This window comes from Augochlora pura, chromosome 2 (assembly GCF_028453695.1).
Source record: "Augochlora pura isolate Apur16 chromosome 2, APUR_v2.2.1, whole genome shotgun sequence".
Lineage (NCBI taxonomy): Eukaryota > Metazoa > Arthropoda > Insecta > Hymenoptera > Halictidae > Augochlora > Augochlora pura.
Window position 1 is genome coordinate 17,123,740 of NC_135773.1, and position 15,000 is coordinate 17,138,739.

The following is a 15,000-nucleotide window of genomic DNA, read 5'->3' on the forward strand; positions in this document are numbered from 1 at the left end:
ACTCTCTCGGCACCCCTTCGATGCGAGTCGCAGCGATCGCGTGGCTCCGCGTGTCACTTTGCGCCGTATGAATAATTAATGGGGCCCCGTTTACGTTTCATTTTCCCGGCTGGTTTTCATTTTTCTCTTTGGCCGCGATTCCCGCGCGGTCGGTCGACACGTTTCCGGAATGGGGAGAGAGAAAAAAAGGTTGATAGGAGCCTCGTCACGGCTCATTGCCACCGCGTGATTGTCACGATTGCGTTCTTTATCCGCCGCGTAATTGCATGTCCAGTTTCTCTTTGCGCGCGGCGACGGAACACGTCGATCGAAAGAATCGAATTAAACGTTGTGACAGAAAAATGCCTCGACCAGTTACGACGTTGGTCGAACCTCCGGCGAGTTTCCAAACGATTCCCCGCCAAAGTGTAGCGCGCAATGCCGCCAGAAACCGAACAAGTTAAATTGGCACCGACAAATGGTGTACCGGATGTTCCGTTTGGAATCGATGCCACGTTCCTGCGTCATCTCTTGAACGACTATGTTGAAACGATTACGTCGTCAGGCAGACCGGGCATGGTTGCGCTAATTACCTCGCGCACCAGCCGACGAGTTCGATTCAGCTGTGCACGGTACAATGTTTACAGTTACGCGCGTAATTAAGTGCATATAATTATGGAAATATGGTGCGCGCGCTCCGAGACTAGGCGAGGGCAGAACAAATTGTCCTAGGCGCGAGCGAGCGCTCGCCGATTCCGTTACTCTCTCGTTAGCGACGCTGGCGACGAAACTATTAATCGACTGTCGTCTCGTGACGAGATCGTATTTAATTTACATCGATTGGAAATGGTCGCAATCTACAGCGATCGGTTTCGATTTCCTGGACAACTACGCGAGGCTTTAGTTTACAGCTGCTGCACCGGAGACTGGACTTTTCTATTAACTCTTCGAACGCATACGATTCGAAAAAGATTAAATAAGCAAATTGCACAGAATACACCGTTATGAGAGCAGAAAATTCACTGCAACATCTTCAATTTTAATCATATTAGTTTGAAAAATATTTAATAGTTTCGAAATTAATTAGATCTTGATAAGAAGTATATAACGAGGATTTTTAGGATGTCAAAGGAAAATTCTTTCAAAAAGTATAAATACCTCTACTGCAGGTAATACGTTAATCATAACAGTGTTAACAATTTACCAATAGGTTATGCCAACTAATTACAATATTAACCCTTTGCACTCGAATGATAACTCTGAGGCGCCAATAAAAAATACCATGTCCTAAAATCAATTTCATATTATCAAATTTATTCGTATCTCACTATATTAGAAGTCAATATAGACGTTTTGGATTTAGGATTAAAATAACTTCGAGGGTAAAGGGTTAACCTATGTAACTATAAGTTTCCAGGTGGGTTAAATTATATCCCGCCATGCATAAGAAACTAAGCAAAATATAAGACAGTTTTTAACCCATCGAAACCTACAGTGTTAAGCGATGCTCGCGCATTCGACAGTGCATCTGAAGTTGCAGCGTCGATGCATTTATTCGAGGTCACTGGTACTACAAATTCGACTTGGATCGGCCTGTGGGGCAGCGTTGAAATAGAGAGCAGAATGAGTAACAGGTGAGAGTAACAAGTGTCTCATGGTGAAAGGCGAAAGGCGGACGCAGCGTGGTAGGCTCAAGCTGACTCTTTATTCCAGGCTTAGACTGACAATCTGTTTCTTTCAATGTCCATCGACGAAGCCGTATTTTTGCATCGTCGATCTCAAAGGTCACGGGTCAAGCTTAGTAGAATCGTCCGCGTTCGAATACGAATTGGACGTGCACTTGCGAACTGTTCTCGAGACACCGATTCTCGCACATTATACAAGGTAAAAGTAACTAATTTTAGAACGTTTCTCAGTGAGTAAAAGTTACCATCGACTTTATAACAACTGAAAAATGTTATTATGCTTACACCACTGTTCGATAGATTGATGTTTCTAGAGAACGTAATGAACTTTCAAATATTTATTCAAAATGAGTAAATAATAGTACGAACAAACTAATAAATTACAAGCATATACCTAATATATGCATATACAAGCATATATTTTCTAACCGTATTCATTTGTGCCTTAAAGTACGGCAATGAACAAAATTGAAGTAACTGCACTATAGATAAAGGTATACGTTTAGAAACGCTAGCATTTAAATAAACATCTTTTTACAGCTGATTATCACTTAAAATAGATATCTAACTTTAAAGAACAGTATTAAAAAACATAGGTAAAAATTTAACAATGACTTTCATAAGCTCTATCCATTTTTTTATCGCATTATTTTTGTTACCGTTCCAAGAAGGGGTTGCGAATAATAGGATGAAAAATAGGCCGTTCGAAAATGAATATAAAAATTCACCTCACGTTTTTAAACAATGTTCTTTACAAATTCCCTTTCCTATTATTTCTTTTTCGATGAAAGAAAATTGTTTCTGCTCATATACACGAATACAATTAACTGAATAGTTAGAATGTTGCAATAATTAAATTAGAATGAAGCGGCATCTCGAAAAAGATGCCCTTAAGTACGCTAAAGATCGTTTGAAATATTTGAAATCCTTCGAATCGCTGGAACTTTAAATCATCTGTAAATCCCATTCACCCTTGGTAAGACGATAGCACTGATTCCGCGGCGCGGATCCTAGCGCCGATATTATCAGCTCGGAGGCCACCGGTCGGTTATAAATCATACAGCCGCGCCGAGCGTCAAGGAAACGGAAACAAATAAATCAGCCGGCGCGGCGTTTGTCCCTGGGACCGCGAATTAGCGCGGCTCGGTCGTCAATTCCGCGATGGTTTATCCACGCCGCGCCAAAACGGGCCTCGAGTGGCGACACGCGGAGGAAGCTAGCCGCGCTTGTTGCGCCGAAAGTGTCCGAGGATCTGTTGCACCGTGTTGCCGCGGCTTCGGCCTCGGCCTCTCATCTGCATACCGTTTCCTCTCTCTAACGACCGTTCATCTTCCGCGGTAGGACGTACGCACCTGTATCGAGATAACGCGGCGTAACGTATACCCGCGGCGAATAAGGGCATTGAATCGACGCCGATCCCTCGGGGCCGGCTTTCCTCGGGCTCCGCGGGCCCAGGGGCCCGGGGGCCCGGCGAGATCCGCTCCGCGGCGATCCGGCAATCCGCGCGCCGCGGCGGCGGATAACTCGCGCCGATCGGTCTATAAATCGAGAGCCGGGAAATCGCGCGCACCTGCGCCCCGGAACCGCCGAATCGGTCTCTGCTCGCCGCAGATCCTGTCCACCAGGTATCTCCCTCCCTTCTACACCGTTGCTCTTTGATCTCTGCATCACTGGATCGCACACGCTGGTCCCGCGCTTCTGCAGCTTACTTCATCAAAATTGTGCATTCATATCAATTCAATTGTGCTTCATCAAATTTCAAGCTAAAAACATACTAACGTCACGTGGAATCATGAGACATTCGAAGAATCAGAGCCTGCCTAACCCTTCGAATCTGTTAGAAACAGATTAGGACACGTCACAAGATTTCATGTGACGCGACACTGATCCGTTTCTGACAGATTTGTAACAATAACACTGCGGATCTTTACGAAATATCAAAAAATTGTCTGGTTTAATTGCAAGACGTAGGAGCCAAATACGATTTCGTTTCTCTGTTAAATAAATTAACCTCTTCAGAAATAACCGCCACAGAAAAACTATTCGCTACAGAATCCCTCAGCAATACCGGAGAAACCTCATCGAATGAAGTGAAATGGATGATAAATAAAAAAGAAACAATTAAATCAATTATTTCCTCCTACTATAAAAATTCATCCCTGAAGAGATTAAATAAGTTGTAATTAGCATAGCAACTTTTATAACTTAGTAATAATAGAAACACGGAGGTTCGTTCCCTTCGAATGCTACACGATTTCACGTGATTTCATATGACGTAACGGTAACATGTTTTTCTATCTTTGTTGTTTGCCGTAGCAGGAACAATAATAGTTTTATTTATGGACGGGATAAACCTTTTGACTGTACAATGCTCTGGAGCCGTTTCACAGCATTGACACAAGCCACGTCAATCTATCTTCTATACTTCTAAAGCACATTTTTGAGACGAACGCTGGCTCTGTTGACGAAGCAACGGAGATCGGAATGGATGATTGCTTCGGCGCATTGTCTGCCGTTTCAGTTGGCAGCAGCATTCGCCTCTACCGAAGGCAGAGGAATTAGGTAGAGCCGAGTAATTTATGCGCGAAAGAAAGAGTCTATCGAGGAGGGGCTAGAGGAGGGCGAGGAGCAATTTGAATTAATCGCAGCCCGCCTTCCCGGCATCGCGCCGCGGGCGTAATTTGTAAAGCAACCATATTACGCCACGCGTTATTTGGCACAACACATTATATAACGATAGAATACGTAATGGGCTCGGTGGCAAGTCACGGAGAGGCCAGGAGAAGTCTCGCTGACCGCGGGCCCGGCTCGCATCTATTTTAATACTCCGATATTATTATAATAATCGTTGAGCAAACCGTACTGCGTCGCCCATTTCCCGCTCGTAATCGAGTGCTACGAGCAATATGTCCGGACCAGACGCTGAATGGGCCCGTGGACCGGCCACGCGGTTCCGTGGAGAGAATAAAGGGAACGGAGGGAGATGGCGCGAGAGCGAGAGCGAGAGCGAGAGAGACGGCGAGAGACCGAGTCCTCCCCAGAGGGGCCAAACCGACACGCTCGCGTGTAATCACTGTAATTTCGGTCGCGGACCGTCCGGTAATTTTTGCTCGAGCGATCGCGAACTTTCATTCGATTTCATTAATACTCGACGCAAGCCTCCGGGCAGTTCTTCGCAGGTCGTGCGACGATAACGCGACGTGACCGAGAACGACCGATATCCTCGACCGGGAGCCGAGTTACACGCCACTTTTCCCTCGCGGATGCCTGGCCGGCCGGCCGGCCGGCTTCTCTGACACCAGCCATCTTCTTTTACGGGCCGATGAATCTAACCACTGTGATTTCGAGCGGACGCGGGGCCGAGTTTTCGCGAGGCTTTTAAATCCGTGGCCAGCCTCGGACAAGAGCGCGCCGACGCCGCCTTCGGGCCGGCCTTTGTTTTATGAACCCACGAAACCTGGCACAGTGCCACTCGGACGTTGTTCCCAGTGTTTCGCGTCGCGAGCACATGCTTCACCATTCCACTGGACTTTTTCTACAATTATCTGCAACGAAGTTTGTGGACTTCGTATACTTCGAAGGTGCTTCTTCCGAAACAATTAACCGTTTTCTTGTCGTTGGCGCAGTCGCAACAACGGTCTACAATAAAAGGTCAATTATATGAATTAACTCTCAAATTTATCGTCTTTGTCTCCGCGTCGAAGCCCTTGATTTTAAAAACAAATTTTTAATGGCTTCTCCAGAGCTATCGAGTGCAAACGGTAAAAACACTTCTTTCCCTATTATATTGGTTTATATTATATTATATTTTGTTTCAGGGTTGATTAATATTTTTATAAGGAATTATTTATCTCGAAGATGAAAGAGTTAATTTTATATAATTTTTTAAATTTTAATTTAATTATGACTATAGAATTGGATGTGAGAAATAAGTCGGTTTTATTGATATCTAGTTTTTTTAGAAATGAATTTAATTCATATACATCGTTTAGAATAGGTTCAAGAACTAAGGGTTAATGAAGGAAGAGCAAGGGTTTGGATAGAGTAATTATTTTATGACAGAACTAGAGTCATTATTCATTGTTTTGTACAGTTAACAGGGTAACTGTGGTCGTCTTAATCAATTAGATATTGCAATCTCTTGAGAGTTTCAAATTTTTGAGAGTTACTGTCATTATACTTTATAGTTCTCTTTCTGTTTATGAAATATATAATTTAATACAAAATATCAAATGTATATAGGTATAGCCTCCTTAAGAATTTAACTGTTTATGGTAAGTATACTTGTTTCAAACTAATTAGAATTAAATGACGCGATTAGTGTATGTAGAACAAGTATTAAACAATCTTTTTATTCATGCAATGGTGAAGCCTATTTAAAGGTGAGTTTGATTTTATAACATCAGGCCATATATTTTCTTATTCATATTACAACTTTATTTAGTTTGATGAAACAGCCTGTATATCTTTATGCATATCAGAAGTAATTAACATTACAACTAGCGAGTCCTAAATGCGGCTAAAGTATATCGTTTTATAACAAGTCATGGCCGGATTTATTTAAACTTCGCATACGTCATATTATAATATACACTTCAATAAAGAAATATGAATGCTATTTCGTCCTTTTCAGTCTGAATTAAATTCTGATTTCTTGTCTCTATTGTAAATCTAGACATACAATAAATATAATTGCGAAGAAAATAGCGCGACAAGACCTTAAACGCAGCGTCTTCTGATCTATAATGCAGCACGCGTCTAAAGAATGCGATCGAAAATCATTAAAACGAACTCGATGTCCTCGTTTCGGAGTGTTCGACGTCGAGCCCGGACATCGGCCGAAATATCCGCGAATTCGACGAAACTCGCGGTCCCGTTTACATAATGCACACACTGCGTTGTTTACAATGCGGCGTGGCGCGACGTACGGCAGCGAAAGAAAGCGGCGTTCAATAGATTGTTAGCGCGCGGCGCGCAATTAAAAATAATCTGCAAGTAAAATCGCTGCGGCGCCTGCTTCCGCGTCGCGGAACAAAAGCCATTCTCCAGGTATGTGTCGATATTAACGAGTCGCATGCGCAGCTCCGGTCGCCGCGCCGCGCCGCGACGCGCACCGCGATCCGAACTGAGAACGTGGACTCTTCTACGTTTCGATTTCGCACATAATAACAGCGACGCGACTGCCAGACGGCCCGCGATACCCGCATCCTGTTCGCCAGCATCGAACATCATTAGCGGTGGGATCAAGTTCAATACACGAAGCCCGGTATCGGTCAATTAACGTTCGTTCGGATCGGGGATCATCGAGAAGAATTATTGAGAAGCTCCGATCGCGGTTTCCTCTTAAAATTTAGCCGTTCGTTTAGCGGAGAAAATATGACCGTGAAATGGGTTCGGATTTTTCCAAATTAACCTACAATTTTCAAACTGTCGTACAAAAACTGGTCAATGCTATTGGTACCTAAATCTAATTGTAAATATGATTTGAGCATTCCAGAACGTCGTTTCCTTCGTTAGAATTCGATAATCTTGCTTCCAACTATATTGAGATAATTTCAGCAATTATATCAAGTATATTGAATTAATTTCCAGTTACATTGAATTTAATTGCTTGCAATCAATTTCGTTAAAAAATATGTGAGATATTCTGATCCATTGCGACAGCGGGGGGTTAACAAAATCTCTGCGAAATGTTTAAGATTTCAAAGGGGTTGCTGTAATAGAATTTATAAAGGTACATTTTTAGAAGGGTGTTGGTACCTTACCCGATGACGATAGCGTGTTATCAATAGGTTTCTAAAATGAGCACGTTGCAAGTGCATAGCAACTACAGTTTCGAAACAAAGGGCTAGTGTACAGTTTGCATGGCGCGTCCTGAGAAGGTTAGAAAATTTAAACAATCATCCACAAATTATCGATGCAATCGTATTGTAAAATCTGTTAAACGATCGTCAATGTTTACCCCAGTAACCTACATATTACGAATCTGAAGCGATTGTATGGGGGTGCGCTGGCACAGCGATCGTATACATACAGACAAATCTAAAAAACAAGTTCCAGTTATGCAAGCTAATAATAGCAATCAAATGCAAATATAGCGGAAATTTGCACGGAGCTACGGGTCAAGTTAACAGCTCACTTTCCACGACCTATCGAAATCGCGTTCCCAGCGCAGCTCAGCCAGCGCTGCCATTAACATTCCCTTCATTCTTCCTCGGGACTTGACGCCTGCGTTTGCATTATCGATTCCAGCACACAGGTGGTGTTCCGTGATTGGACCTAGTCCAAGCAATCAGAGTGAAAGTTGGATAGGAACATTAGCCTATTGTTTGCGCTTTTCCTAACATTGTCCGCAGAAGTCCCGGGGCTTGTGCGCAGTCAACAATGGCGTTCAAAAATGATCGCCCGGCCGATGGAATTGCTTTCTGTAGACGGCGCCGCGCCGCGCCGCGCCGGTGGGAAATCTTATCGAGGTGCGATTACAATAATAACGATCCGGTTGCGTCACTAGGCGTGGAAAATAGAGAAAAGAAAGCGGATGAAAAACGGGGGAAATCGCTAAGCCTAATACGGACTGATGTTTTTCTTGGCTACCAGTCTCCGAGAACTCGGAGCCGTTAGTCGCGTTTGATTCAAGCTCGACGAGCCCGAGAACGATTGCAAATTTTATGCACTCGTCGAAACAAGTCGGCGTCGTTGAAAACGCATAGATTGACTAGTTAACTATTGCAATCTCATTGAAAAGTTTGCAAATTAATTATACCGTATACGTTTGATTTCTTTTATACTTCGTTTAAATGCAACAGTTTTGTAAAATATTATTGTTATTATTTATTTACGAACTATTTTGTTTTCTTCTATTATACAAAGGAAATACACATAATTCGGAATAAAATATACACTAGAAAGATCAAGGTTTGACGACAGATACAGTGGTATCAATGAAGTGACTTATGGTGTACCAAAGAAATTCAATTTATGATTCATATATAATTTATTAAAGATTATGAAGGGTGTATATCCTTTTTAAACAATCAGCTGTTTTCCACGAGTGTATTCGTCTTGAAGAAATTGCAGTATATTATCTTACACTTGTCGAAAGCAACTATCTGGTTATGAGAATAATAACAATAAAGTTATTATCAGCTCATTGCGATTAATAAAAACAGAAATAAATTTCTCCGTAAACACTATGCCTTACAACGGGTAGCGACGATGACGTTTTGCCATAAAAATCAATGATCTAGCTACTGAAATGATGATGGAACTCACAGGCATGGCAGGATGCAGTCCCCTCAGCGCGGCTCCGCTCCACTTATGTCTGTTTTGAAAATGCGCGGCCCTGGCGTAGCTGTTGTTCTGATGAGCAGCGTACCGCTGCTGAATGGACGGCCGAAAATGAGGATAAGGCATCGCAGGGTATCCAGGAGGTTTCCCGTGATGATAATCACCGACGTCGAAACGCTGATGTTCGTGATGCAGAAACCCACCGTCACCGGTCACTCTCATTCGTTCTTGTTCGTGCTCGTGGTCCTCCAATTTCACCATAGACCTATCCGGGGAGGGTCTGGCGGTTTGGAACGGCGGCGGCAGCATGGCAGGCGGCGCGTAAAAGTGCGGGAACCCATAAGAATTCGGCAGACCGGCGATGGGTCTGTAGCCAGGATGCTGGACCTGGCACTGGCCAGGGATCTCGGGATTTCCTTCGATCTTCGCCGGCACGATCGTCTTCCTCTCGTATTGGTAGTCCTGTTGACCGGGATGGCAATCGTCCTGCGGCTCTCGCTTCACCTCGAACACCTTCGACTCCAGCGCCTCGAGCTTCACTCGCACCCTCTCGGTCTCTCCCGAAGCCCGGTCCGCCTCGCCGTCTCTGTACGAGCTTCTCTGCGATTTCCGAGGACCCGAGTCCCCGTCGCAGCCACCCACGCTGCCTTGCTGCATTCTCGGTGATGCACGCGCGACGCGATCGATCCGCGTCAAACTACTTCGGGATCGAACGAGATTAAAGTAGCGAGCGGCCGCGGACGAACAAGCATAGTTCGACGTCAGTGGCGGATTCGATTCCAGCTGCTCTCGCTATCGTCCTCCAACGATAGGATTGTGGATCGATTCGGCAACGACACGGTCGAGGATGCTCAGAGTCGTTCGCGGACTTCCGTGTCCATTTCGTTGAACGTTTGTGGACGTATCGAACAGGTTCGACGGAAGATGCGTTATTCGAAGTTGACAGTGGGGGATTCGACACTCGCAGCTCGGCTCACTGGCGTCATTCGACCGAAGGTTAGCTAATCACTTTTAATCGACACGATGGGACACGTTCATTCGAGACCGACAATGTGGAAGGCGTTTCTCTCAACCATAGTTTAATTTTCGAACGGCAAATGTTTCTTTCGACTGCACTGTTGAAGATGCTTGGGGAATTTTAAAGCGTTATTTCTCGATTACGTCGAACATTGACGAGCGTATTGATTGTGCACGATCGAAGGTATGTTATTAGAAGCGAACGATATCGTTAATCGATAGGCAATACTTCCGGACGTTACTTTTAGATGGATTTGTGAATAGAGTGTAATCCTTTCATAGAGGAACTCTCTTGCAAGTGCTTGAAATAATTTTATCGATCATATTTTCGAGGGGACGACACAGCACGTTAGTATTTCTGTTGCTCGTCGGAAACGGAATGAAAGACTCTGCATGACAACAGTAGATATATACACCATTGTGAGACACATTACGTTCCTTGCGAAGGAATAACTACCGGCTCGAATCTCTCGATATTGTCATAAAACTACTCGTCGACTTTCGAGCTTCTGGTGCGACTACACTCGACGACAGTCGTAACACTCCTCGTCGATCGTCCTTGACGATGCCGTGGCCTGCCGTCTGTCAATCGACCGTCATTCGGACCGCTCCTAGTTTTTACAAAAAACAAGCGCGAGAGTAGCGCGGCTTTGCATTATCTCGTCAGAGTGCTGTCGGTGGTCTCGAGTGGCATAAATCACTGGCAAATTCTTATTTTTCGGTGTATCGGCGTGGTCCTGGGGCATAAAGGACCGCGTCACGATGGTCGTCGGTCTTTGAAAAAGGTGGCCAGTCTCGAGGAGGCTCGTCGCAGCGTACGGAAGCGCGCGGCGGCACGCAGTCGGTTGGTAGAAGCGGCGCTCGTATAGCCTGGCTGGTTTTCGGTCGAGTGGAGGGGGTTGAGGGAGGGGAGGCGACAAGGGCGGCGTGACAGTTTCCGTGTCACGTGTCCCCGACCTTAGGCCCCGCCTACAACTGCGATTTTCCTTCGTCGAACGGATCGTTAAGCTGGCCCTGTCGGGGGCCCTGGACCTTTCTTCCTCGTCATTCGTCGTCTGTCGCCCGCACGATTCGCGCGGCTCTCTTCCACCGAGAGAAAGAGAGAAAGAGAGAGAGAGTGAGAGAGAGAAAGAGAGAGAGAGAGAGGGGTGTCTCACTGCGGGACAGAGGGGTGGGGGTTGACACTCGCGACCGAACGGCACACGGGGGTTGTCAACGCGCGCTGCCTGGCTCCTAGGCTGCTCTCTCTCCCTCCTACCAGCTCCTGGGCTCCTCCTCCTCTCTGAGCAGCGACGAGACGATACGGGACGATGCGAGACGATGCGATGCGAGACGAGACGAGACGCCGAGCGTGAACGAACCGAGAGGCACCGTGAACCGCGTTTTCACCGTGTTCCGCGAACTTTTTACGGTACACTGGCTCCGGAACGGCGCGCTGCCGACGATCCTGGCTCGCGACGGGGGCTCCGACGCGCCGCAAGGGGGGGATGGATCGAAACCGAGACCCGGCCCCGAATGCGACCCTCTCGACACGACGACAAAGGTCCTCCGCGCGCGCGACTACCTGGCCTCGCCGGAAATCACGAATATTCAGGCCGAAACGGTACGCGATGCGGCCATACGTGCAAGGATCCCGGATTGCGCCTCGGTCGGGCTGATCGCGTACGGCGTACGAGTTTCGTTCCACGCAGCGTGAAACTCTTGGCGGAGGTGCGCGGCCACCACCAGCCACCGGGAACGCACGAGCCTGCCCGAATACGCCCGAGCGAAACGATATATCTCTACTCTCGGGATACCTCGACGGAGTTGGCCGGCTGCCTCCCGCCTTCCGCGGACTTGCACACTCCTCGCCAGAACCTCCGATGGGTTCACCTTTTGTCGGCAGGATCAAGGTGGATTCTATTCAACCGAGAGATGCTCGAGAAACGGCGAACGGCTCACACATCTCCTTTCCTCTCCCGACGTTTCGAACATTAGAACGCGCGGTACGTTCGCGTAGCGTTGACAGTCGTTGAAATTGTTGCCGTTGATTCTCGGACAGGGTGATAGAGTGGGTGTTTTGTGGGTGGTTCTATGAGTCGATGAAAGAATAATGATTCTGTTTTCCAAGCGTTTATGCAAGGGTGCAAGCGAAAATTAAATTTTCCACCACTTTGAGCATCGATGAAATTGTGAACCACGCTTAGGGGATCATTTTACCGCACACTAGAAAATTAGGATAAGAATGTCGAGATAAATGTCACTTTCAACAATACAGCAATCTCAAATTAAACCTCGAATCATTTTGTTCCAGTGCATTTGAATTATTATTTAATTAGACTACTTTCAATCAAACAAGTAACTGTTATACTAGGAACAGCAGCAATACTAACAGATCTGCATGAATTATTTTATAATCTACGTTTGGAGAAATTGACGATTACAATTGAGAATCGTTCCAGCATTGCCAATTATTTATACTTGTGAAAAATTGTTTGTCGTTTGAGGGCAATATCGAAGCATCCTTGTCCAGCACAGTGCGAAATACATAATCGAGCTAAGCAAGCGAAATTATAGAGAATCGTTGACGGAAAGACGGTTGAAACGATAGAAAGGTTGCTTGTCACGCCTGATACTACCTACTGTAGTGGGTTCGCGTTTAAAATCTGTAATTTTAACTCGACATTTCGTTTGGTACGGTGCTGATATTATTTTTGTATTAGAAGCAGGAAGTATGAGTAGAAACTGGCAATCGGCGTAGTTCTTCTAGTGATTTATAGCGATGCACTGTGTCAGAGCTCAGTGCATCGCGGTCACCATTGTTCCGGTTGCGCAACGCAGCTGTTGGTATAGCGCACGGCCCGCCTCCGTCGACGTCGCCCATGCGATCTAGTTAACGAAATTGGAATTGAAAGCATGACGGTTCGACATTACGATAATTTATCACTGGAATAAACGTGCGCCGCGGTTCGAGTATCAATTTACGGGACGCAACGGATATGTAATCTGATATATCGTGTAACGGCGCGTACGGAACCGCGAATGGAGGTTCTCATCGGCCGGGGGGCAACGCGGAATCGGAAATGATGGATTCCCTGTTTCACGGGTCGCGGATGCTTTCCTTATCGAATCTTCTTCCGTCTACTCCGCTGCGTTTTCTGTAACGCATAGTGGATCACCGTCTTCCGATTGCCACGCGGATTTATTCGTCATCCGGCAATTAATCTTCTGTAAATGTTATTCGTCTGTCAGAAAATTGCAATGCCATGGACAGAACGTCTGACTTCAGTCATACATATATCGTTTTTCGAGACAAATTCATTCTTTATAAATGCATTCACTCGCTGTTTCACGACTTCTTTCAAAGCTGAACTAATAGGAACATCGCCATGAATAATTTCCCAATACAAAAAGAAAACTCGCATTTATTACTTTCCAATATTTATTCCGGCAATCTAATTTTATTTCGACGCATGAGAAAAACGAGAGTCGCGTCTCTATTCAGGAAATTCTATCGAATATTTCACGCTGGTAATGCGCCAGGTTCCCTACCAGTGCCTGATTACGCGGCGCAATCTACGTACGAGATGAAGAATCCGAAAACGTAAAAGAAGGAAATTTCTAACTCGATTACGAGCAACCACGGTGTGTCACTCGACGGTGAACATACGACACGGGCACGGCGGCCGCACTCGCTCGCTCTTGCTCGCGCTCGCGTGGACTCGCGTGCACATCAAAGAGAAGGCCGCCTGTTTCGCGTTTCTTGCGCGAGCGCGCGAATCGCTCGTTCTTTTTCTCTCGCCGTGCTTTGCCGTATATTAATGATCTTTTAATGGAATGGGAGTGCTCGCTAACTGCTCTCGCCCGATATTTCTTTCCGTTAAGTTGGCAGCGGCCTGCAATTACTCATGGACGCGCACTCGTCAAGTCACCGAGCCGATTCCGCTAGCTCGAGCTTATTAGAACCCTTTACATTTCTCCGATCGTTCGCTGTTCCGCGACGATAGACCACTTTTAGCCACGTTCGACTGCCGTATCGCCTCTTATACGATACCATAAGAGTTCAAAAACTTACGGGACAATCGTCGCCATGGCGTCCCGTTCACCTACAGCCCTCCAGAACTGCTTCTCCCAGTTTGCCAGCCATCCAGTATACCAGCTTCCTGCCCCTTCTTTCTGCCTGCTGTCGACCTACGATGTTATATTATGGCGTTTTTGAGCTCCCTACAAAGAGGGGCACACGTTCGGTAGGTTTTCGTTGCAAGTAACCTACGTACGCCTACCTGTGCGCCGGTTCCAGCACAAAAGGGACGGGTCCCTTGCTCTCCCTTCGGTAGACAGACCCGCAGGACTGGCCAACGATGTTCACGGCCTACTACTACATTTCGATTCTCTGCTTTAAACATCGGTACATAATGGAAGTTGAGAGTTTGTTTATCGTGTCCAAAATTACAATAATCATTTACACATATTGTGGTTACTTTATTTATTATTACGATTTTCAATTACGAGCAGAGTAGTACAATAGTAGACGCTCGACCTTCTTTACTTCAGTCTTCCGTAGCTGAGAAATTGTTTAATCGTATGGTTTGGGAACTATTAAATTATCCAGTAAGCGTTATTGTTATTTATGCTATATATTGATGTTACATATGGTATACATGCAATAATGGTATATTTTATTCTATTGAGCAGTTTGCTTAGAACTGCAGTTTTTGTGCATTTATGATAAAATTGAGTATGTGCAATTTAAAATGGCAAGGAGATTAATATTGACATTGATAATATTGATACAGTATTGATATAACATTGATAGCGTCCAGAATACGCCTTCTAATTACATCGTAAAGTGTCGTTACCTGCTTCTTAATCATATCGCGAACAATTATGGATATAAAATGCAGTTGACAAGTAGACTGTAGATTTTTATGTAAAATAAAAATTGTTTATATTAATTACAAGACACAAAACTACGTAGACATTAACTTCCTCGCCGAATAATTTTCGTAAATAAATAATAATGCAACAGGGTACCTAAAGTATTCAAACGTTC

The 15,000-nt window shown here is 45.3% G+C and overlaps 1 protein-coding gene across 1 annotated transcript in view; it reads right to left on the reverse strand.

Annotated features, from left to right (window-relative positions):
- LOC144478262 (uncharacterized) overlaps positions 1 to 9,972 on the reverse strand; it is a 431,063-nt gene extending 421,091 nt beyond the window's left edge. The window contains exon 1 of the mRNA XM_078196029.1: positions 8,937 to 9,972. Within this exon, the coding sequence (XP_078052155.1) occupies positions 8,937 to 9,608 (672 nt within the window). The 5' untranslated portion in view covers positions 9,609 to 9,972. The remainder of the gene's footprint in view (positions 1 to 8,936) is intronic.
- Positions 9,973 to 15,000: the final 5,028 nt, after the last annotated feature.